A 24,604-nucleotide genomic window follows, 5' to 3' on the forward strand; every position below is an offset into this window, starting at 1 on the left:
TATTTATTACATTATGATGTTGGTAACATAGAATGTAGGATATGAAACCAATGCACGGACAAGTTTAGCAATTTAAGATAACTTGATCAACTTATTCTTGGACATGAATCCGACAATTCACTAACATCAATTATAATGTTAACTTAATTATGCACCATTTAGATGATTAAGTTCTATAATATTCTATGATTATACTACATGACATTATGAACTTCCTTTATTATATTACATTAACTTATGTCTTTCATTTGTTACATTAGCTCAACTTCAATTTTCTATGTTTTTGCAACAATTGTCATACTTTTATTTAATGTGAATGTCACCTTAATGAACTACAAATTAGATGGATTCTCGAATAATTGATGAATTGGAAAAAACAAATACTAAAAGAAGACGGTGTGTTATTGTTCAATGACAACTACAAGTCATGGAGCATCAAAATGTGTTGCTAACAACCACAACTCATTCATCTAATCATACTTCATAAGAAATTGATAACTTATTAAGGATTATGAACATTCAAGACGATAACTTATTCAGACGGTGTTTTGAGTTTCTGTTTTCACATTCATCTCATACAAGAGGTCTAATAGAAATGTTAGAACAATATCGTTTGAATAAATTCCTTACATACCTAACCGACGGAACTTCATAAACTATGATAAATATAGTTGTACCTTATTATGTTCAAACATTTTTTATGTCATGTAATAGTATAATTTTGGTTAATTATTTGTTTCATTATGAATATTCAATTTCACTTCAATAAAAAGAAATCATACTACTTGACATTAAATTATATTCACAAAATATCATATTTTAAAAATAATTATTTTACTGTACATAAATGCCATTTTTTACATTTTAAAAATTAATTTTTATTTTTTTCTCCTTATTAATTGTTTTACAATTTCATATATTATTAACAATTATTATTTTCTATTATTTTTACTATTAAGAGTATTTTAGTTATCATTAATTTCTACTAATTAAATTTTTTATTTGTCATAGTGGTGAAATCTCACACTAATTTTTATATTACACTAATTTTTATAAATTTTACTTATAAATTCATTTTCAATGTTACAAATTCTCTCATATTTATCCACTTCTTTCTTTTCAAATACAACCTCTAAAAGGAACATATCCTAAAGATCCAATTCTAATAAATTTTTCGAATTTCAACCATAAACCAAACAGTAAAGTGCAACTGAGACAAGCCGGGTTCTGTATATAAAAGGTAAAAGATTAACTTTTCTTTCCAGAGAAATATCCCTAAAGATAATTGATAAATTTTTAAATAAGTATTATTTATTAGTATAAAATCAATAAACTTTTCTGCACCAATAACATTATTCTATTATATGAACATTCAAAACAGTGAATGATGATACAAAAAGACAAAATGTCTTATAGAGTTATTTTTCAAATGAGAATTAAAAAATAAAGTATAAAAATATTTATCGTAACTTTTAAATACAATCAGCATATTTAAATACTTTTATTATAAATTTTAATTATATAAAAGAAATGTTTATTAATACTATATATAATAGTAAAGGGATAGTGAAGACATGATGAATCGGCACAGAGGGATCCCCTTCCTTGTGTTGGATGAAAGGTAACCAAGGATGAACGCATTGAAGTGTAGATTATTGCACACTCTTCGTGGTGATGTGCCCACAGAAGCATTGAAGAGAAGAGCGTTGGAATTGGAGAAGAAAAGGAAGATGAGGCAACCCAAGAGCAAGGACCAGTTTATCGTTACAGTTCCCGAATCCCTGTCTTACCTCGACACCGCCACCATTCCCATGGTCGTCGCCGCCGTCGGAATCGCTCTACTCGCCAAACTCCTCATGATGGTACGTATGTCACCTCCCAACTCCACAATATAAACTAACAAGTATATCAATGTGAGGGTTACGGTGATTGATCTTGATGCACATCACGTGTTCGATGAAATGACGTTCTGACTAATGGATGTAATCGATGACAGTATGATGAATCTAAGTCCCAAGAGCTGTTGGAGCGTAAAATAAAGAATGCTCCTGAAGGTCAAGGCACCGTTAGAATGGTAACCCGAGAGGAGTGGGAGAAGTTCCGAGAAATCAGGCCCAGAACCCCGTTTGAGTCCACTTTTTCGCGCCCTAATTCCAGAATAAGAACCGGAGAACCATTGCGCATGGTAATCACTCTCACCTTACATATTCTTTACTTTCTTTATATGTGTGTAGGCTGTCCATTCGATGAGAATATGCTTTCTCGAAAAAAACTGATCTTGAATAGATAGCTATATAACTATGGTTGAAATTAACTTCTCTAGACTTTTGGTAGATTGGTCTACATAATCTATGAAATATCCTTCATCGCACATGATTTAGGCATTTGTTGATGGGCATTTTCAATGCAAAAATTGAAAACTTAGAGTGTGTTTGCAAAACTATTCAACTTCCGAATCCAACAATTTCTCCCATACATGTTTAGTTTCTTGAAAAAGAGAGATATGCGTGCTGAAAATCTTTTTGTTTTTGTGTTTTCAACACTGAATTCTCATTTTCTAAGAAACTAAACATGGCAAAGGGTTTTTCTCCGGTAGGGAGGAAGGAAAAGAAAAGAGAGAGGTCGTTAATTTTGTTGGTTTGTTTGGTAGAGTTTCACCTTAGTAATATGCAATGCATTCAATAAAATGCAAATTACCATAGTAAATTGGAAAACATACGGTACCTGTAATATTGTTGGACTGACTCTACTTTTTCTTATTTATCTCCTTATCTCCCTATTTATTATCAAATTACACAATTTTGAAAACATTTTCTGTATATATTTCAGCTATTTCTTTTCTCAACCAAACAACTAAACATTCAGTTTTATTTCTCAGCTTATTTCCTCTATTTTTTTTCAGAACTAAACAGATCATAAGAGAAATTGTTGGATTCGCATTCAATGGAGGTTGAATGGTTTTGAAAACACACTCTTACAATTTTCATTCGAATGGTGGAATTGAACCTGAGTTTTTAAGTTGGTTTTAGTAGTAGTAAGATTTTTCTTTTTAGTAAGTCCTCTTATATCTCTCTACTCATGATATATTTTCATTTTGACTTGAAAAATTGTTTTTTTAATGCTAAGTAATGTTGTTAGTTGTATTGGAGTTTACATACGCAATGTCTTTAAGAACTCATTTGTTCTAATGATATTTTAAAGTTGCTTAACTTTAAGAATCAGCACAAGTACTTGCATTGGAGTTAGGAAACATTTAAATTTACAATGTGTTTAGATAGCACAAAAATCAACTCTATCCTATCGTCCTGAAAGAGAGAAGTATTTGTTGTCTTACCTTCCTTCACCATGCAAAATTAATTGATAATTTCTCACCATGAACCTAATCCAAACACCCTGAGTGACTGAAATTTTCACATGCTGTGCACAGGAGGATGTAAAGGATTGGACAACTGATGTTCTCATGGATGCTCTTCACAGAGTAGAAGACTATGCTAAGCATGGTTCTAAGTAATGTAACTAGTCCTCCTATTAACCTCAAATTACCCTTTGCTTTTTAATTTTAATGCTTAGTATAAAAATTTCCAGTACTATTTGTTGTCTTGATCTCAGCGATGAGATGGCATCGAATAATTTTGCAACTGTTACCCATATCTTCACCAAGGAAAATTGCTCTTTTTAGGCAAACATGAATTACAGAATGGCTCATATTTTGTTGTATCTTTGGCTGAACATGTTTTATGTACCAAAAATATACAAGATAATTGCTGTATACGCTCATCATAGCAGAAACTTTGATCCGAAAAGTACCTAAACATGTAGTTGTAGATACCGGTCTCATTCAGAAATAATGTATTACTTGGTTGTTTTTGTATATTACTGACAAATTACTCAATTAATAATAGTTTCTTGATATAAAAGTGACCAACTTTTTATATTTGTTATAGCGTACTAAGCAAAAAAAGTTATGTTTGGCGGACTTAAATATAAGTTTCATTTCCCCACTTTATTTCATGGTACTATTTCAAAAATATCTTGAGGTTTTACATTTTTTTATGGGAGCAAAATTGAGGGTAAACTTCTTTGATAATACATTAAGTAACTCATAATGGTGATGCCTAAGATATTAAAATTAGTAGTGTAATATTTATTAAATTAGACAATAAAAATTAGATAAATTGTTTTTCTAAATACATATATTTTAAAGAAATTTGTGAAAATAGATATAAATAAATAAATAAAATAAGTTTTGAAAAATATTGTATATAAATAGATGTAAACATTTAGAAAAATGATATATAAATAAATATTTAGATATATTTATTTTAATTTATTAATTATTTATAATTTCATTAAATTTTATTGTTTTGATATATTTTATGTTTTATTTGTTTTATAATTTTTTCGTTGTTATTTTAATTAATTTGTTTTATTTTAATTAATTATTTATTTATATAAATATTTGAATTAATTATATTTATTTTGAATTAAATAATTTCGTTTGTAAATATTTAATATTTTTTTTGTTTTTTAATTTTATAAAATTTAAAATTTTTTATTTGTAATACTATCGTAATGAATTATGAATGTAAAAAAAAATAAAACTTAATAAATCATTTATAAAATCAATTAAAATATTTTATAGTTTGAAAGACTTAATAAATCATTAAAAATTCTTAAATATTAAATTAAAAATTTCGAAATCCATGTTTAAGCCTTTATAATTGATTGCCTTTAAAATTTAATAAATATTGAATTAAAAATTTAGAAAGCCAAGGTCAATAATTTTTGTATAAAAAGATTCAAAAACTAATACTATTAATTCAATTAAAAAATTTAAAAATTCAAAGACTAAATAAATCATTAAAATTTAATAAATATTGAATTAAAAATTTTGAAAGTTATGCTGCATTTAAAAAATTCACTCATCCATTGATTTTATTATTATTATAAATAGTTCATAATGTATATAAAATTGCAATTAAAAATCTACTTATGATTTTATTATTATTTTATGACAATCTATATTAAACTACATTGTATACAAATAAGCAAAATATTATCGGATATTGAAATACGAATTCTACAAAACTATATATTGATGTGGAAATCAGATTCACATTTTATCAGATTACCCTAGAATTTAATATTTGTCAATTATTTAAATCATGGGGTGTCTTCCTTTCCTGTTTTTTCCTGCATTCCAAAATTTTATAAAATACCAAAATTGACCTTTGATCTTTGACTAATGTAAAAACCCATTTTACATGCTCTTCCCTCATTAGGCGACATAGTCACACCCTTCACCTCCTCTTCTTACATTTCTTCTTTATCCATTCATTTTTCATTGATAGGCCTATCAAATTAGTTCTACTCTTAGGACTTGGCCCTAACATATGTAGATTGGGTCAAAAAAGCCTAATGGTCAAAAAAATTCTTAATTAAAAAAGTTTATAAGATCAAACATTCATAAAATCTTATAAATTAGAGTCAATCTATGGATATTTCTTTTAAAAATGAGAAAAATATAATAATAAACTAAAAATCTGGAAATAAGACATTTATAGTCTAACTACAAATATGGAAACTCATCAAAAACTTGAAAAACTAAAGAAATATAGTCTAACCATAACATCCATTTATAAAAAAAGTTACATGGCCTTGACATCCTTATGAACAATGTTTAGTTGAGCCTCTTTGTGAAAAAAATGTAGACTAGAAGTTGTGTCACGAAAAATTGCAGCCTTCTTCGGCCAATCCAGAGCAACAGATTTACTTTTTGAACTTGTAAAAATGTTCTCCTTAACCAATTCATAAATAACTCCTCGATAGTTGATTTAAGCAGTATCATACAGCATGGAAACTATCAAACCCTTAATTTCTTGTAACCAAATCAAACATGGAAATCACTAAAACCTTATATAAGAATCATATTCAAATATATATTTAAATTGTACTAGTATTTACCAAGCAAAGAGCTGGAAAGGCCATTTTTCTCCATAAACTCATAAACCAGTATCTAAGTACTACCCTCAATACAACAGTCAATCAATTCCATTAGGATGTCCTATATTTGATATCAAATCAATTTCTGTCATAAATTCATGGGCCCCTTGTTTAGACTCAATAGAAAGAGAATTGATAGCAACCTTATGTGTGATGATGAAGTTGATGCCCATTTTGCAAGTCCAAAGTCGGTAGTTGTGTTCAAAACAAAGCAGCACGAGGCCTAACATGTGCAAATGATTCAAAACATGAAATTCAACCAATAGAAGGATATAGTAACCTAGAAATCCATGTTACATGGAAATTAATATAAAATTACATAAATTGTATAACAAAACCTGAATGAAGAAGTATCATTGGAGACTTTCAACATTTTCAAAAAGTTTAGACCCATCAATGAATATTCATCATGGATAAGTATATCTTTAATGATGTCTTCTATCACAACCAATTGAAATACAATCACATAATTAGTCTAGAGTTAATAACTAAATGTAAATTAATTTTAAAAATAATGACACATAAACTTACCGTTAGGATTTTCAAAAAATCCATATAGCCAATTTTGAGTACTAATCAACATTTCTACATGCTTAGGACAAATGGAGTTTCTATATTTCGAAAGCACATGTTGACCTTTGCTAAAAGCTGACTCTAATACCACTATAGTAATACGAATACTAAACACATCTCGAGCCATTATAAACAATATAACAATTTTTTTCTCATTAGTCTTCCAATATTTGAGCACATTAAAATCTTCACTGTTTTCATCATCATCTATTGTTGGTTCATCTAAATAAACATCTATGTCGTTCTTGCCAATGATATATTTTGATTCATTCTAATACATTTTAAAATCTTACAATGCATTACATATTAATCATAAAAAAGGAACTAGAAAAGAATGTAAACAATGAACACTAGGTATAAAATGTTTACTGAAATAATCATTGATCTCTTCAACTTTTTCCCTTCGGTATTGGATTGAGACATCAAGAGGGGAACATTAGGTGATTGGGAAAGAGAAACACTAGGGAAAGACAAGTTCTTTACTTATTCTTTAAATAAACTCTTGAACTTCTCTAACACTTTCTTTGTTTTCTCTGCTTAGGTCAGATGATCCAATTTTTTATAACAATACGTTATAAAATCAACCTTTAGTTGTGGGTCAAGAATAGCTTCAAAAGCTAACCCAATACTATACTCCTTCCAATACTTTTGAAACTTATGTTTCATATTCCAAGCCATTTCCTTTAAGGTGACATCTTCATTCAACAAATTCTCTTCAATGGTAAGTTGAATTTTCCAAATTTATATAAAATACAAGTTTCAAGTGGGATAAGATGAACCAAATATCATGTTTATAATCTCATAAAATTGTTCTACGAATTTACATATTTTCTCTACCCTATTCCATTCCTTACTTTGATAATTTCAAAAGCTTTCTTATATTTGATTGCATTTTCAAGCATTAAATAGGTTGAATTCCATCTTGTAGTCACATTTAATCTCAAAACCAATGCTTATATTAATGCCAACATCACTAACATATTCTTTGAATTTGAGAGTTCTTCCATGGGATGACTTAACATACTTAATATTCTCTCTAATACTATGAAGTGTTTTCTCAATCACCTTTAAGCCATCTTGGGTTATCAAATTATAAGTGTGAGCACAACATCATACATGAAAAAACTCACCATTACATAATAAATTTCTATGAACGCAAATATGACTTTGTAGAATGTCTTGCAAATTATTATTAGTAGAAGCATTATCCAGGATAATTGAGAAAATTTTCTTATCAATACCTCATTGCTTTAGGCAATCAAACATAACACTATCTAGTTCAACATTTGTGCATGGTGGTTTCATTCGATAAAAGTGAAGAATCTTACTTGTCAATTTCCAGTTTTCATCAACAAAGTGTGCAGTTAGGCAAATATATCCCTCAAAAGTAATTACAGTCAAAACATCAGAAGTTAAACAAATTCTATTAGGAATTCTATACATGATTTGCTTAACTTTATCCATGTATATTGTAACATCCCAAAAATATAGTATAGCATTATATCAAAGAGTTATCACAAGTCCAATATTAACAAGAACAATTAAGACAGGTAGGAAATAAAATAAGTTTTACAATCATCCCAAAATAACTATAAAAGTCACTTTATTTACAAACTAGTTTTAACAAAACTATATACATTAACACAGTATAAGGAGACTACACATCAGCTGCTCCACCATCTAATGCCTGCTCCACAGATATCTCATCGCCTTCTGTTGATACCCACAGGATGATCATCGCCAAGTCAAACTAAAGAAGTAGAATAGCAAACACAAACAACAAGAAAAAGGGTAAACTAGATTTCAAAACAAGTTATAGATCATGTAAAATAAATCATACAAGAATCATTCATATAGATATCAATCCAACAATCTTAATATACAAAGACCTAAACCGACCGTCCGGACTTAGAATGAATACCGAGCTATGGTGGGTTGTGCACTTGTGGTAGCCTCTACTGCTTTGCAAAGCCATTACCAATGGGTTTTACCCTACCACATACACAAGGTTAGTCTGTTATCGCGCAGTAGGCCTCCTGGTAGTGCCTACACTAAGACCTCCTACTACTCTCACCACATGTATCAATCCTCTCTATTTGAGAATGAAAGATCATTACAGTATTAGGATAACCCCTAATACTGAGCTCCCTATATTCATTCTAAAACACTTAAAGCATACCGAAGGAGTCCTCCCGTGGAACCCATATTACTAACCTTGAAACCATTTGAAACCAACTTGATCGTGCATACTTCCACAATTGAATCACCACACATATTATCAAAAATCCTATAACACCATAAATAATTTCACACCATTTAAACAAATCATCAAATAACTCAAAATTAATATTAACTCAAATATAAACATTAGAAGAAGAGGTACAAGACTATTCGCTGAGCGACCAGACTCGCTAAGCGACCAAAGAGCCTGCTCGTTGAGCGACCTAGCTCGCTCTGCGAATCCACAAATAGTGTTCCCAAACTCCAAACCTCTCGTTCAGCGACCCAACTCACTGTGCAAATATAAATAACAGTGCTCCTAGACCTCAACCTCTCGCTCAGCGACACATCTCGTTGTGCGAACAAAAATCACAATGCTCTTAGACCTCAACCTCTCGCTCAGTGACACATCTCGCTAGGCGAGAGCAGAGACAATGTGTCAAACCTTGCAGCCACTCGCTGAGTGACTCTACTCGCTCATCGAGTCTGCATAATTCTACATCACCAAACTGTAGAATTATGCAACCTGCACCAACACTAGTAAAAAATGTGGTTTTTAATTCGCTATATATGCTTCGGTTATGTGAAAACTGAAACGTATAAAGTTATATACATAAGTTAATCTAAGACCCGAGGTAGAATAGTGATATTGCACCGGTTAATTCAAGACACGAGGCATATACCACTACCCAGTTCAGAAAACAGGCCTTATTGCCTCGGGTGGCCAGGCAACCGATGCCTATACCTTTCCACTTTATTCAGACTTAACCTATTTCCGCGCTTCTCCTTCATTTGCTCTCCTATTTCTCCTCTGCGTAGCGTGCTTCTCCTTCCTCTTGCTCTCCGCGTGCCAGTGCTCGGCCCATTGGTGCCCCGCCTCGCCGCCGCTGCCTACGGTGCTTCCTCCAACGACTCCACTCTTTTGCCGTCGTTGTAGCCTCCGCCGGTGCTGCCTTCAGAATTGCTGCCTCTGCCACTACTGCCTTCGCCGTTGCTGCTTCCGCCACTGCGGCCTCCGTCGGAAATAGAAAAGGGCCAAGCCGCTCCAGATCCAGATCCGCCGCTCCAGATCGCCAAGCCGCTCCAGATCGGCGAGCCCTCTGTCGTCTCCGCCGCGGCGCTTGTGGTCAAACTCCTCACCGCGAGTCGTCGTTACCCTCTCACCCCTTCGAATGTCGCTGCCGCTCTAGACAGTAGCGTTTGCAGCTGCTCTGACGGTTCTAGGTGGCAAGAAAAATGACTGGTTCGTTGTCTTCTTCATCACAAATGCAATGGTTGTGGCTTTCTCTGCAGCATCTTTTCTAATATTTGAAGACACAAGCAAGTGGGTTTCTCTGGTTTGGATCAGAGGTGCTGCTTCATCTCTGTTTCTGAGTTTCTTCTATACTCCTTCTTGGTCATTGGTGGGAGGTGCTGCTTCATCTCTGTTTCTGAGTTTCTTCTCATTAGTTTTAGATGTTGCTATTATCACTTTGGTTTTGTGGGTTGTAATTTTGACATTGGTTGTTTATATGGATGTTGTTCCTCGAATTGCTGCTTCTCTAAACAAAAACAGAGAACCTTGTCAAACTCTGTTCAAACTTGTTTATGTCAATGGTTTAACATTGTTGTAATATTCTGTCTTGTTTCTTGTTTGATTCCTGTATGGTTTTCTTTTGATTGTTTTAGATTCTTTAGCTGGGAAATCTTGGTTCTGTTTGGCATGATGAACTCAGTCCTAGATCTGAACAAATAAAAAAAAAACACGCCTACTGTCTCGGTTATCTAAGAACCGAGGCATATTTCTATCTCGTTTTATTTCGGGTCTGTAACCGAGTCATAAAGCTTGGCCTTTTTACCTCGCTTACATACGCCTCGGTTGTAGAACTGATGCCTATAACCAAATCTAACCGGTGCCTTTTCTCTTTATTGTACTAGTGCAAATTGACCAATTGCAAATATTTTCTCCAACTTCTAATCCTCCTAGATGGTGTTATATACTTAATTGTACTTTACCAAATGTGTCTAAAACATCCTAAACTCATTCTAAACAAGTGACTCCAAGATTTCAACCAAAAGCTTACAAAATCTCAACTTAGAAACCCAAATTGACTTCTACCACTTATAACTCACTTTTGAACAATTTAATGACTTCAATAAGTCATAAATGACTTACCCAAACCTTAGAATCTGACCCTTTATGCACATAACCACAAACTCAAAATTTCACTATGCAACAACTCTCATTCACCCAAAAACACTAAAACTTCACTTAAAATCAACATCAACCCCTCTTACCAATTCCATAATAGAATTCTTGCTATCTAACCAGATTTAACATTCAAAATACTTCAAAACACATAATCAATCCAATTATACCTATCCAATTCATCCAGTTTCATCATCAAAACAAAACATCATTAAATTCTTCACATTTTCATATAACCAAGTACATACATTTTCAAATATTCCATCACAACACATAAATATAACGTTTCTCTCAACATAATCACTAATTAGAACAAAATTCTAACTTCCCTTACCTCTATAAAATCTGCATAACTCTAGAAAACCCCGACAATTTCTTCCACTACAAGGAACCTTTAGAATTTCTTACAAATCACCAATTAGTGATTGGAGACAACCTTAGAACTTAAATTGAGCTAAGAATTAAGGAAGAGAGATTCTTGATTCATGAAAAACAAAAATAGTTTACATGGTCAAGAACCCTAAATACCGAGGAAAAGGGGTTTAACACTTACTTGCTCAAATCAACCAACTGACCGGTCAGATAGGTAGCCCTCGACGCAAGGATCGCCTACACATCTCCTAATCGTCGAACAGATGATCCAAGAGTGAGAAATGTTAGAGATATGGTAGAGAGGTTAAGAGAATAGTGTTTTAGAGAGATAGACGGTATTTTAGAGTGAGACATGGAATACTGAATGAAGATTCACCAGTTGGGGTTGCATGACTATCTCATAAGCAATTGACCTTACACGCCTCAAGATTGATAAGGACCAATGAACCTATGAGATAACTTCCTAGAGCGAATAGCTCTTCCCACACCAGTAGTAGCAGTCACTCTAAGGAAAACATGATCCCCAACTGCAAACTCCAAAGGTCTTCGCCTCTGATCAGCATAGGACTTCTGCCTTATTACGAGGAAATATAATTTAAACTATGACGTGGAATTTAGTAAAGTAAAAGAAAAGAAAAAAAAATGAAAGTAAAGAGGAACAAATAGCTTTGGTAATTCTAGATCTCATACAAAACCTCTTTCTCAGGTTTTTTAGATCTCTTCAATGTTGTTGAGAAACCCTTGAAATTTCCAGAATCTCCCTATTTTGGGAGACAATTAAGGAAGACAATTTCGCATTTCTATTGGTTTTGTTTTCAATGGTTGTGATTGGGTTTGATGATTTGTTTGCAGGTTGATGGGTTCATAATGGTTGCGCGAGGATGAAGACTCGCAATCCGTGTTCTCTATATTGGCTTAAGTTCCCATGGAAGATTAAGCGAGTTAGGGTTTTCAAGCACGATGGAGATTGTAGTTTCAGGTCCATGGGTTTTATTGTAGGTCTGATTAAGTCGTGAAAATGGTGGAGGACGAGGGAGAAGCTCGCATTGCGTGGGATTTCGCGTTGTTCCTGCATGGAGGTTGCGAGATTGGCGTTCTGGGTTTTGTCGTAGTTGATGGCATGATGAAGATGAGTTCAATCTGCTGGAGGTGGAAGATGAACACGCGAGGAGGCTTCACGATAATCTTCGTGGTGGCGCAAGGTTGGACGAAGATGAAGATGCCGCGATGAGGAACTTGAACGGTGCTAACGGTAGAAAATTTTCTGATTTCGAAGGCTAGCGTGGTTTAGGGTTCTCTCGCGTTTGTGATTTCTGGTTTGGTGATGATTCTTCGTGCAACACTATTCAATGTTGTTGGGCAACCCTTGAAATTTCCAATTTCTCTCGCGTTCGTCTTCTCTCCGATTCACGTTCAAATCTCTTCACGGTGTTCGTCTCGTGTTCAAATTCGAAATCCCTAATCTCAACTGCACAAAATCCCTCTTTCGAAATTCCTATTTCTCTAAACTTTATTCAGTTCACAAATCTCTAATCTCAACTGAACAAAATCCTTAATTTATTTTTTAACTACGTTGACCAATTACATAACGTCATGTCAAAAACTAATACACCATCTTAATTTAAATACTAACTCCATGTAATAAAAACATCCACATCATGTACAACACGTTAGCATCTCTTGACGCCGTTTTTGACCACTTAACGAAAAACGCTTAATTGTTACAATTTTATAAAGTTTAGGACCTAGTTGAGACCATTTTAAACAAAAGGACCTAATTGAGATTCCTCTATGAGGATTGTTCCAAAGTTTAAACCTTAATCTTTTAACAAAAATATAAATTTAATATATATAAATATATATATATATATATATATATATATATATATATATATATATATATATATATATATAAATGAAAGAAATTATTTTAAAAAGTAGTAATGTTCCAAATGAAATAAGTTGCGAAAAAAATATATATTAGCTAAATGTATTTTAAAATATGTGTACTTTAAAATACAATTTATATTGCGATAAATTATTAGTGATTTAAATAATATATAATACACAATTCATCTAAAACTATTGATTTCTTATTTCTTTGATATCCGTAAAAAGATATTTATGGTTTTTTTTTATATGTGGATATTTAAAACTATCTACAAATATTTATACATTATTTTTTAAAAATTAAAATATATTAATTTATAACTAAATCCTTAATAAATAAATTTTGATGAGAAAAAATTAATTTGATCTTTCTAAAATAAAATTTAAAATAAATTGTGTCAAAAAATATATTTTAAAAAATTAATGTCTTACAAGATAACTTTCAATTTTATAGATCTAATTAAAAAATAAACATATATATGAAATAAAAGTTTAAATAACTATTTCATTATTAATATATCATTCAATAATATAATTTTTATTATAATCCCTTGAATTTAAAATACAAACTCAAATAAAATTTATTAATAATTATTAATAGATAGAATGAATTAACGTATATATGTAAATTAAATATTAAATTGATTTCATAAACAAGTGAGTAATTAAATATTAGTATATTTTGCAGGTGTAAAAATATTCCATTTGAAATTTTAATCATAAATATTAGTGAGTAAGGATTGTTTTGTCATCCGGTTCTTAATTGAATGGAAAAATACCGAAAGCTTAATATAATATGAAATACATGAGATTGGAGGAAACCACCTACCACTAGCTCCACCAAACCCCAGTCCCCCGAAGTTGACCAAAACGAAACCAAATTCCAACTTGAGGAATCTCTGTGCTCTGTGGAAACCCTACCTATAAAACCGTACTTTGTTGCAGAGTTAAATTTTGTGCATTAGCAATGGGTTCAGGGAGCTCGGAAGTGAAGGTATTGGGGAAGTGGGCGAGCCCATTTAGCAACAGGGTTGAGCTCGCTCTGAAGCTGAAGGGAGTAACCTACGAATACTCCGAGGAAGATCTCGCCAACAAGAGCCATGACCTACTCAAATACAACCCTGTTCACAAGAAGGTTCCTGTTCTCGTCCACAACGGAAACCCTCTAGCTGAGTCGCTTCTTATTGTTGAATACATCGATGAGACTTGGAATAATAACCCCCTTTTGCCTCAACACCCTTACGAGAGAGCCTTGGCACGTTTCTGGGCTAAGACCTTAGATGACAAGGTATGATTTACCTTATATTTCTAACACTATCTTCAATTTCAAAACTCATCATTCAATTTTATTTTTTTAGATTTTGCCTGCAATATGGAATGCATGCTGGAGTGATGAGAAGGGGCGAGATAAAACAACGACGGAAGCCATGGAAGCTTTGGAGATCCTGCAGGAAGCACTGAAGGAGAAGAGGTTCTTTGGTGGAGAGAGCATAGGATTGGTAGATATTGCTGCCAATTTCATTGGATATTGGGTTGAAATATTGCAGGAAATTGCAGGGTTGAAATTGCTTACTCTTGAGAAATTTCCCAAGTTATATAAATGGAGCCAAGAGTTTGTGAATCACCCTGTCATCAATGAGGGCCTGCCTCCCAGAGATCAGTTGTTTGCTTTCTTCAAAGCTTCTTCAAAGAAATAGAACAATTTCAGAGGTCGGATTCGTAATAAATTCCTAATGTTTTTCTTCCAACTATTCATCAGAAACACCTGCCATTGTTAGGGTATTGCCTCTTTTGTGTTGGTTCTCTGTTTTGTTGCTTCCCTTAACAATATTAATATATTTATTATTTTCTTTTTAAATAATATTACTGATATATTAATTTTACTTTCATTAGCCATGTCAACAGAATATTGTTTTTAGCATTTGTAGGCATCACCTTTTTACAAATGAAAACATACTGCTCCGACAATGTGATAGTTAAAAGGTGCAAGAAATAATATTTTATGGAAAATAAATTATTTCTTAATTCTTTTGCAAAAAGAAGGTTTCGAAGGACTCATATTTAAAACCTTTAATAAAAATAAATAGAATAAATTAAAAGTTTTATAAAAAATATTTTCTGATATTTTTATATAAAATCAGTTTGTTTAAATTTTAAAAAAATGCCATAACACGTTGACAATATAATAAAGGTTACTTTTATTTAGTTTTTTTTAGCCGCTGGAAATGCGCTGATTCTCTATTTAGGCAGAAACTAATCAAAAGAAAAAGAAAACAAAAACACCAAAATCAAAAACTTTAGTCCTACTTTTAACTTTCTCTTCGACATAAAAGAAAGTGTAATAATTTTATTTTTAAATAAAGTTAGTTTTTAATATCAATAATAATAATAAATTTCATTTTTATTAATTAGATTATTTTTTAATCTATAACATCATTTACTAATTTTCGTAAACTCTCATTTCAAATTTCTTTATTTCTTATTATAATTTTCTTAATCCAAACAATCCTACTTTCACTTTTTTTCCCTCTTAAATTCATTTCCTTAAATTTATCTTCAAATTTAAACCGACATAATAAAGGTAGCATAAAGAAAAAAAAAATCCAACCTTTAACTGGTGAAAGAAAAAGGACAAAAAAAAAACTCAAACTTTAATCCGTCAAAGAAGAAGGTGGCAAATAAAAACACAAACTTTAAGGAATGAAAGAAGAAGGTAAGTAATACAAAAAGGGATTCTGAAAGAGAAAGGTGAGAAATACATGAAAATGAGAGAAGAAGAAAAGGAATACTTAAAAGATGAACAACTTCTAGGAAAATTGTTTTTGAAACGAGGAGGGGAGGAAGAAAAAGATGCTAATAAACATGCATTTATGAAGTTTTGAGAGACAAATCCGAGAGACAAAGTTAGAAGAAAACCCTAAGAGGGATAAAACCTTAGAAGTTGATCATCATGGAGCTAGAGTTGTGTTGTCTTTTCTTATAAAGACATAGTCATGTTCTATTTTTAGTATGCAAATTTTAGCTTTTCCCTGTACACTATTTAGAGACTTTTGTAATAGAAAATTAGGAGAGATATGGGAGAGGGACAACAACTCTAAATCTTTGTATTCAAATTTGTTATCATGAGTAATTAGACTCTTTTGTGTTGGGATTAAATGCAACTTCTCTTATTCTCTATACTAGTATTTAATTTATATATGTTTAAGTGCTTGTTTTAGTTTAGTGATTTGATTTGCATTTACTAGCTTGATGACTTGATCTTATTTCATTAGCTTGAATTGAGTTGGAAATCTAGTTTAAGTTAAAATTAATTAGATCAACTAGTGTTGTCAGATGCTAGTAATATATCTAACTGCTTTAGTTGAATATAGACTCATGTTCTCAATGCAAGTAGTCATTCAACTAGGGACTAAGCAATCGCACTGAGTTTGATAATCTTAGATTCTAAAGTCAAGGAATTTATTTAGTACCTTAGCACTTCCAAGAACACTAAGTAATGACCTTGTCATATAACGAATCAATACCATTAGAGTAGAAGAAGATTAAAACAAATTTCAATCCCAACACTTTTATCAGCATCATTTACATTAATCATTAAACACTTTCTATTTTGAATATGTTAGACCCAACCACTATTCCATTTCAAATTTCCTCTACTTTAACCAATCAAATCTTTGTGCATACGACCCTATTGTGCTATAACTGAATCCAATGCACTTATTAGAAATTAGATCAACATTTGGACATCAACATATCGCCTTCGATTTCCTCACTCATTACTCCTCAAGCTTGATCCACACTATCTTTGTGTGTTGCATGATGAAATGGTTGATCTTTGATATCATATTGTGTTGTAGCCCTACCACATCCGGTTGTAGATCCACTACCCTCGTTGCAATAACCTCAGCCACATTTGATGCTTTTCATGATTCCATAACCTCTCACTGCATCTTCTCAATCTTCTCTCTATTCACCAGTTGTTGCTTTGTAAACTGTCGAGATTTGTCACCAGTTTCTTGATCTCCTCCTTCCTCACGGCGTTCTCATTCACCAATTCTTCATGCTCAGTTGCAACATCCTGATTTTCATCATTGATTCCTCATCGTACTAATCATTTATGTTGCTATTGGCAACAAGGTCATTCCACTTTACTGATTTGATGAACAATTCACAACTTAAAGTTGGCAACAAGGTCATACATCATTGTTGGCAACAAGGTCATACACCACTGTTGGCAACCACCACCATGACATAGATTGTTGGACCTTCTTATTGCCTCGTCGGAGAAGGAAATTATAAAGATCTGCCATTGCGAAACACTATTGTTGAACTTCCATCATGCGCTAATAAACATGAGAATCCCTTTTGTAGATTGCACAAACCATGGCGACTCAAAATCGCATATCCATCGCAATGCAGATCGGACTTCTAAGATGCAAAACCACATGTAGCTGCAAATCATGTCTCTCTTCATTGCAAATTTGGAACCACGAGCAACCATGAGCACCACCGCATGCGTCACTGGAAAAAGCAAAAACCAGACCATAAAGGTTTCAAATTCAAATAGTTTCGATGACGCCAAGGGCGAATGACGGTCAAACATGGCATATCTAGTTTCTAGTGTCTTGATTCATTTGCGGGCCTTGGCTATTTTGGACTGCAAGTAGAAAATCACTATGAAAATCATTTTCTATACAAGTTATAATTAAAACCAATATAGAATTTTTTTTCTTGTTTATTAAAAAAATGACACCGCGACAACGTTTTATAACGGTTATAATTAGGTTTAATCATTCGTGAGGTCCCTATTTGGAGTGAGAATCTCAAATTGGTCGTTTTCTTTTTCGACATCTCAATTGGGTCCTTATTTTGTGAAAATTGCAACAATTACACCTCTGGTTCTGGGTGGTTACAAGAAGCATTCCTGATGTTTAATTCATTCTTTCCAGTTTGTTTTTTTAAAAATAAAATAAAATAGACACGTCCAAATCATGTAAACCAAATAATGAAGTCCACGTCATTTGAAAATATACATCACCATGTCACGTCAATGGAAAATTAACGACGTTGGGTCCAATTTAACGGTAGGGGTGTAATTGTTGCAATTTTTACAAAATAAGGACCCACTTGAGATGCCGAAAAAGAAAATGACCAATTTGAGATTCTTGCCCCAAATAAGGACCTGACGAATGATTAAACCTATTTATTACAAAAATATCACTACGTCCACTTTCTATACTGATTATAATTATAACTAGTATAACAAGTTTTCTTTTTTATTACAAGAATATCATCATGCTCACCTTTTATACCTATTATAATTATAGTCGTTGTAAAAGGTATTATCTTATTTACTGTTATACTTAGTGAATTATAATCCGTATAAATAGTCATTATAAAAATTATTTTTTGCACTTAGTAATATTATTCCAAATGAAATCATTTGTGCATAAAAAAAATTCTCAAAATGTATTTTAAAATATGTGTACCTTAAAATACAGTTTATATTTCGTTAAAATATTTTAATATATTTAGTTATTCACATTTTTATTTCTCTAAATTCATATACTATTTTTAAAAAAGTAATATATTTTTCAGTACTAAATAAATTGAATTATATAACATATATTTCATTACTTTCTTACAAAAATTCATTTTCTTTCACAAAATTTTCCTTTAAAACTTTTGCTAATTTAAATTTCTTTAAAATACACATCTTTCTAAATATTTATTTATCTAATTTTTAAATCTATTTATCTAAAAATTTATTTATAGATAATTTTTTAAAATATTTATAACTATTTACATATACTTTTCATAAATATTTTATGTATTTATTTATTTATATTTATTTTTAAACATTTATTTAAAATATTTCTACTTTTTAAAAATTAATTTATATATTTATTTACTAATATAATTAATTAACTAGTTTATAATTAGTTTTTTAAAACAATTATTTTTAATTAATTAAAAAATAAAAATATCAATTCAATTTAGTTCCTCGATCCAATTCTAATCTAATGGAAGACTATTATTCCAATAAATATAAATCCCATATATTTATTGTACATGTTTCATAAATTTTCTTCTAATAACCTATGTATTTTGTTAGAATATCATTACCTTGACATGCCAACGTGTCAAATCCATTAATTTGACACGGTACCATGTCAGTAATTTGTAATATTAGTGAAAATCATAGCGTGTCATTTGAGTATCTAAATAAAAAATCGTGTCAAAGTATTATTATTCATTTTGTTATCGTTTCGAATTGGATTATCCATTAATCCAATTGACAGAAAATTATAAATGGATCCATTTTTTTGACTTTTTCTTGAGATTCGGAATAGATGGACTCTGCATAAGACTCCTTTTATTAGCGGGATTTATCACTATGTTAGCTATGTTATCAACTCAACCAGTTACTCAAGAACATTTGATTCGGAATAGATGAACTATTGATTCTATTTTATGATGTTAGCAATGTATAATGGTCAATTAAGAACATTTTCTTCTCAAGAGATGTCAAGGGAACTTCTTACTTCCCAAACATATTTTCCTATATCTATATATAAACACTGGTTTATCAAGAATACGCAAGAAAAACATTTTGAATTGTTGATGCATTGCCAAAGATGGCTTAGAATCAATAGTTCATCATCTAAAGGATTTTTCTCTTCTAGTATTTTATGTGAGAGTTATCAATATTTATCAAATTTGTTCCTATCCAACCAAGCGCTATTGGATCAAATCACAAAGACATTATTGAGAAAAATATGAATTTTCTCATATAAGATAATTGTTGCTAGCTGCTCCAATAACAAATCATTCATTTAATTGAATAACTAAAAAAATAGATAGACCTTTTTTCTCTTTGTCTCAAATAACAAATAATTGATTTAATTGAATAACTGAAAAAATAGATAGACTTTTTTTTCTCTTTGTCTCGGCTCGATGAATCTTCTCAATTGAAAGATTTCATATATCAATGATACACATTCCAGTTAACTGAGCCTAATTCAAATTGTTTTCATCTAAAGAAATAAAATACAAAAATTTGTATAACACATAATAATAAGAATGATATAAATAGTAACTCTAAAAGCTAAAATAAAATAAAATAATAAGCATTGATGATAGTGTTAGAAAAACAAAATTCCAAAATACGGGCTGGAGCCATGGTCGAGGTATGCCTCTAATACTTTAAGGCTTTCTTAATTATGTCCTGTTATTAATGGCTCAGCTTTTTAGGAGAGTAAAAACGACCATAATAATACATCAAATATAATAGATATCCAGATAAAACTATACATTCCAAATTACCAACCGTATCAAAGAAAAGGGAGATTTGAGAGAGACTAAATCAAACCCGCTGATACCTTTTATTTAGAGAAATGATACGACAAAAACAAATATTTTAGATTGATTTGATATTATTCCTTTTTATTTTATTTTTTATTGTATAAGTGTGTTTTAGAGTAAAACAAGAGAAACATGACACAATTACAAGTAGTGTAACAAAGAGAGAACATGATAGTTTGAATTGAGCCGTTAGATTCACGCACAAACTAACCTATTGGAAGCGGTTTGTCCCAATGGAAAGAGAGCAGAGTTGAGCTAAAGAGCAAATGGAAGGCATTCAAATGAAGAACATAAGGTTTTCGACGTCAGGGTGCAACTTGTAACAGCCTTCATCATTTAAAGCAGAAACTGAGGAAGAAGATCCAGTAGTGGCAGAGCGATCAGATTTGGCTTCATTGATTGCTTCATAGTATACCCGGCCTCTGTATGCAGCTAGATCAGCATAGTACACTGGAGGAACCAAAGATACTGGTCCAGTGCACTTTGCAAAGGTAAAGCACATTTCGTATATAAGTTTCTGCAAATCATCAGATGTAAATTTGTGTTCATCCCATAACACATGATAATGAGTGGGCTTGCTTGTACCCGATATCCCTTTGTGACTAAAAAGGTAGAAGTCAAATTCATAAGGATGTACCACCTCTGTGTCTATAACTGTTCCGGGTAGCACATTGAAACTTTTACCCTTCACAAAAAATCGAGTTTGATGTCGCTTTTGTGCAACAATAAGAGTGATGGTTGGCGAGTGATTTGAGTCACCAAACACTGATTTCAAATCTTGCAGCTCTTCCGTCAGAACCATGTTAAATTGACTTTCGCTCACGCCATCTCGAAAGATAACAATTTTTTCTGGCCACACGTTGTTCAGCTTATTGTAATAAGAAACTAGTTCAAGGCAACTTCTTCCAAAATTCAAAATTTTTTCAACCCGGTGACCTTGAGCACAAACACGTGCAGCATAGCGATTTGCAGCAGGCCAATTAACAGTGGCAACTACAGCAGCAATTGATGGACTGTTGGTGTCCCTGGAAGGTGGATGATTAACATCAGCTCCTATGAACATAACATGACCTTCGCCGTCAAAGTTTGGTAGCTTATTCATGAGCTCTACATTACTTCCTCCAATTTTTGCATTCATCTTGAGGGCAAGATTTGTAAGGAAGTGATCCTTCGAATCATTAGCGTGACAACGTAAGCAGCATTGTGTCACCACCCCAACCTTGGTCTCGGCGATCAACTTTAGGCTCTTGTAACCTGAATCTTTATCGGCCATCACACAAAGAAGAATCTGCAGCCGTTGTTCACGTTCCTTTTGAACCTGGTAATCAATTTTTTGAAGTACCTCACACAGCGAATCGTATTTGCGAAGAGTCGACATAGGAAATTCTTGAGAACAAGCTGGCTTCTCCATTCTAATGCCGAGTAATCCGCACTTCTTACGAAGATTGTTAATGAACTGTTCGCTTTTAAATTGGCACTTGGAATCAGAAAAATAAATAATGCCCCAACACTTTAACGGCTTGCCTTCCACCATTGATCCTCCCTTCAGACTCCACTGAGGTTTCCCCACTTCCAGTGTCATTCTAATAATCCCACCCTTTCGATTAGCTATCTTCAATTCTGGGGGCTGAATTACGCGTCCTGTCACTTTTGTCATGGAAGTGTCCACACGCATGCCAAAACTCTCCATAACACCACCTCTGTCAAAACAGATTCTGTCAGGCCTTTGTTTCCAACAAATTCAGGAAAAGAAACTGTCAACACAAATGATTTGCAATTTTTGCAAATGCTAAATTCATTGCAACAATTACTAACCCGGTTCAAATTCACTTACCCACACGGTCCTTCCTCTGATTCCACTATAGTGCATATTTTTCTTCGCCTTTCTCCTGCAGTAGCCAGTGACATTCTTCTCAACACATTGCCAGCATCTGTATTCAGTAAGTTCTCTTTGGGGCATCTTTGATCCTTGATCAAGACGCACAACTCCATTGGAACATAATTCATCTTGTTGCCTCCAAAATCCAAGGCAGGAATTTCCGTGTGTTGAATCTCCACCTTATGCTTCCTGCAAAAGTAATCAATCAGACTACATTCCCCTGCTGGATTCCGCCCCTCACTGTCCAACACAGGGAATCTGATCTTGCTCGTAACCATGGGTGTCAACTTTGTGATAGTGTATTTCTGCTTCGTCTTCCGGTGGGTTACATTAACTTTCAACCCGACAAGTAAATCCTCAACTTTTTTCTTGAACTTGGGAAACATCCTCAAATCGAAATTCTCAATCTGTTCGTGCAGAAACTTCAACACCGGTTTCTCCTCCCCAAAATACGACAGAACGGAAAAGTCGACGCACAAGGACAAGCCCTGAGAACTGGTTTTAAGACTCTGCTGAAACCCTCCAGTTGCAATTATCCCTTTAGAGTCTTCCGGACTTATGGGATGATCCTTGGGGAAGAAGCAGCACCCAACCGTATCACACTGCTTACTGGGATTCTCCTTCGCCACCAAATTCAAGCCCTGTAAAACATCTGCAGGAGTTCCAAGAACCTTTCCACTCAAGTAATCTCTCAACTTGCGGAGTTCAAGGTCCTTCACAAGTGTAAGAGTGACCGAATACCAAAGCATTCTTGCTTCCCCACCTTTCACCACCTCCACATCGAAGGTTCCTTCCTTCAAGCGCTCCGAGCTGAATATGCTCTTGTCGCCGTCGTACGCCGAAGTCGGGAACGCGTGATCGGAGAACAGCTTATCCCGAATCGACGACAGAAGAAACTTGGAAATCTTCTGAGGCCGGTTGTTCATGGATGGAGCCTTGGCCTTCACATCCACATTGTAGTGGAATATTACTCTCTTTTCATCAAACTGAACAAGGAAATAATTCACCTCAAGGGTGTTTCTCTTAGCTGCCATTTTTCCCCCTTTGTCAGGCCTACGCATTGGTCTGATGCTCTCTGCTTTTTCCTCTGATATCCTCAAAGATCCGACGTCTGTAACAAATTGAAAATATAAATTGAATTCTTACTATCATTTATTATAAAGATTGATGCATTTTTTAAGCTATAAATATAGCAAGAAAGGCGCGCTCAATACCTGGATTTTGAATTGTCAGTTTGTTAGTTTCAATTCCAGTTTCAGTTTCAGTTTCAGGTCGAGGTTGAGAAGCATGTGGTTCTGAAGATTCCCCACGGGAAGAAGAAGAAGGATTTAACTTCCGTTGCCACTGTTCTTTTGGCTGTGGTTGGGAAGGAGACCTGCCTTCATTGCCACCACTTAACTGGGGACGTTGGTAGAACCTTCCTCTACGGCCACCGTAACTGTCACGTCCGCCGTAACTGCTACGACCAGTATTGCCGTATCGACCATCAGAAGTGTAGTACCCAGCATTGCCCTCACCGATACCATAACTGCCACTCTCACGGCCGTGGTAAGTGCCACTGTCACGACCGTGGTAACTGTCACGACCGTGGTAACTGCCACGGCCGCGGTAACTGCTACGGCCACCGTAACTGCCTCTGCCTCTTTCCATTGGAATTGGAGAAATCGGGAGCGAAAAAACTGACTGAACAAAGTCAAATGAAGTAAAACGCTAACGAACGCAGTAACTGCAAGGGGTATTTATAGAAAGGTAAACGAAATTACAAAAATGACCTTAAGTTTGATAGCGGACATATCAAAGGGAAGTTTGTACGATATAGTAAAAAGGTGAGAGAAGGAGGCGGAGTTAAAGAGGTTTGTCTGATATACCCTTTGTCGTCATTGGTTAAACAAACTCCATTCTCCCGTTTTAGTTTATTTTGACTGATATCTCGATACCCTTGATGTGGAATAAGATGAAATTCAATTGTTGGTCAATGGTTTAAATTAACTCTTTAGTTGTGTAAATCATCAAATCCACTTGCATGTTTAGAGTATTACTTTCTTATTTATTCAATCAACTACTAAAATTTAATAAATATCTCTAATATTTTGAATTCATCGACTTTTTAAAGA

The 24,604-nt window shown here is 33.0% G+C and overlaps 3 protein-coding genes across 3 annotated transcripts; 2 read left to right on the forward strand and 1 right to left on the reverse strand.

Moving 5' to 3' along the window:
* Positions 1 to 1,572: 1,572 nt before the first annotated feature.
* Positions 1,573 to 3,729, forward strand: LOC108337293 (uncharacterized). The gene is made up of 3 exons (XM_017573789.2): positions 1,573 to 1,862; positions 1,997 to 2,185; positions 3,428 to 3,729. Exons 1-3 carry the CDS (start codon positions 1,632 to 1,634, stop codon positions 3,509 to 3,511), a joined length of 504 nt encoding a protein of 167 aa, XP_017429278.1. The 5' UTR covers positions 1,573 to 1,631; the 3' UTR covers positions 3,512 to 3,729.
* Positions 3,730 to 14,066: 10,337 nt separating this feature from the next.
* LOC108331206 (probable glutathione S-transferase) lies at positions 14,067 to 15,128 on the forward strand. The gene is made up of 2 exons (XM_017565856.2): positions 14,067 to 14,534; positions 14,605 to 15,128. The coding sequence occupies exons 1-2, from the start codon at positions 14,214 to 14,216 to the stop codon at positions 14,941 to 14,943; spliced, it is 660 nt and encodes a 219-aa protein (XP_017421345.1). The 5' UTR covers positions 14,067 to 14,213; the 3' UTR covers positions 14,944 to 15,128.
* A 5,496-nt stretch (positions 15,129 to 20,624) lies between these two features.
* Positions 20,625 to 24,299, reverse strand: LOC108327641 (protein argonaute 2). The gene is made up of 3 exons (XM_017561329.2): positions 23,705 to 24,299; positions 22,446 to 23,601; positions 20,625 to 22,311 (listed from the first exon to the last, which is right to left on the reverse strand). Exons 1-3 carry the CDS (start codon positions 24,138 to 24,140, stop codon positions 20,889 to 20,891), a joined length of 3,015 nt encoding a protein of 1,004 aa, XP_017416818.2. The 5' UTR covers positions 24,141 to 24,299; the 3' UTR covers positions 20,625 to 20,888.
* Between the last annotated feature and the right edge of the window lie 305 nt (positions 24,300 to 24,604).

This window comes from Vigna angularis, chromosome 1 (assembly GCF_016808095.1).
Source record: "Vigna angularis cultivar LongXiaoDou No.4 chromosome 1, ASM1680809v1, whole genome shotgun sequence".
In the NCBI taxonomy this organism is placed as follows: domain Eukaryota; kingdom Viridiplantae; phylum Streptophyta; class Magnoliopsida; order Fabales; family Fabaceae; genus Vigna; species Vigna angularis.

What these genes read in the sequence shown, in the direction of transcription:
- LOC108331206 (XM_017565856.2), top strand. Translation starts at nt 14,214, where the DNA reads ATGGGTTCAGGGAGCTCGGAAGTGAAGGTATTGGGGAAGTGGGCGAGC. An exon ending in CTAAGACCTTAGATGACAAG is followed by an intron (nt 14,535 to 14,604) that starts GTATGATTTACC and finishes TTATTTTTTTAG; the next exon opens with ATTTTGCCTGCAATATGGAA.
- LOC108337293 (XM_017573789.2), top strand. Translation starts at nt 1,632, where the DNA reads ATGAACGCATTGAAGTGTAGATTATTGCACACTCTTCGTGGTGATGTG. An exon ending in TCGCCAAACTCCTCATGATG is followed by an intron (nt 1,863 to 1,996) that starts GTACGTATGTCA and finishes AATCGATGACAG; the next exon opens with TATGATGAATCTAAGTCCCA. An exon ending in CCGGAGAACCATTGCGCATG is followed by an intron (nt 2,186 to 3,427) that starts GTAATCACTCTC and finishes TGCTGTGCACAG; the next exon opens with GAGGATGTAAAGGATTGGAC.
- LOC108327641 (XM_017561329.2), bottom strand. Translation starts at nt 24,140, where the DNA reads ATGGAAAGAGGCAGAGGCAGTTACGGTGGCCGTAGCAGTTACCGCGGC. An exon ending in ACTGACAATTCAAAATCCAG is followed by an intron (nt 23,602 to 23,704) that starts GTATTGAGCGCG and finishes AATTTGTTACAG; the next exon opens with ACGTCGGATCTTTGAGGATA. An exon ending in TCAGAGGAAGGACCGTGTGG is followed by an intron (nt 22,312 to 22,445) that starts GTAAGTGAATTT and finishes CTGTTTTGACAG; the next exon opens with AGGTGGTGTTATGGAGAGTT.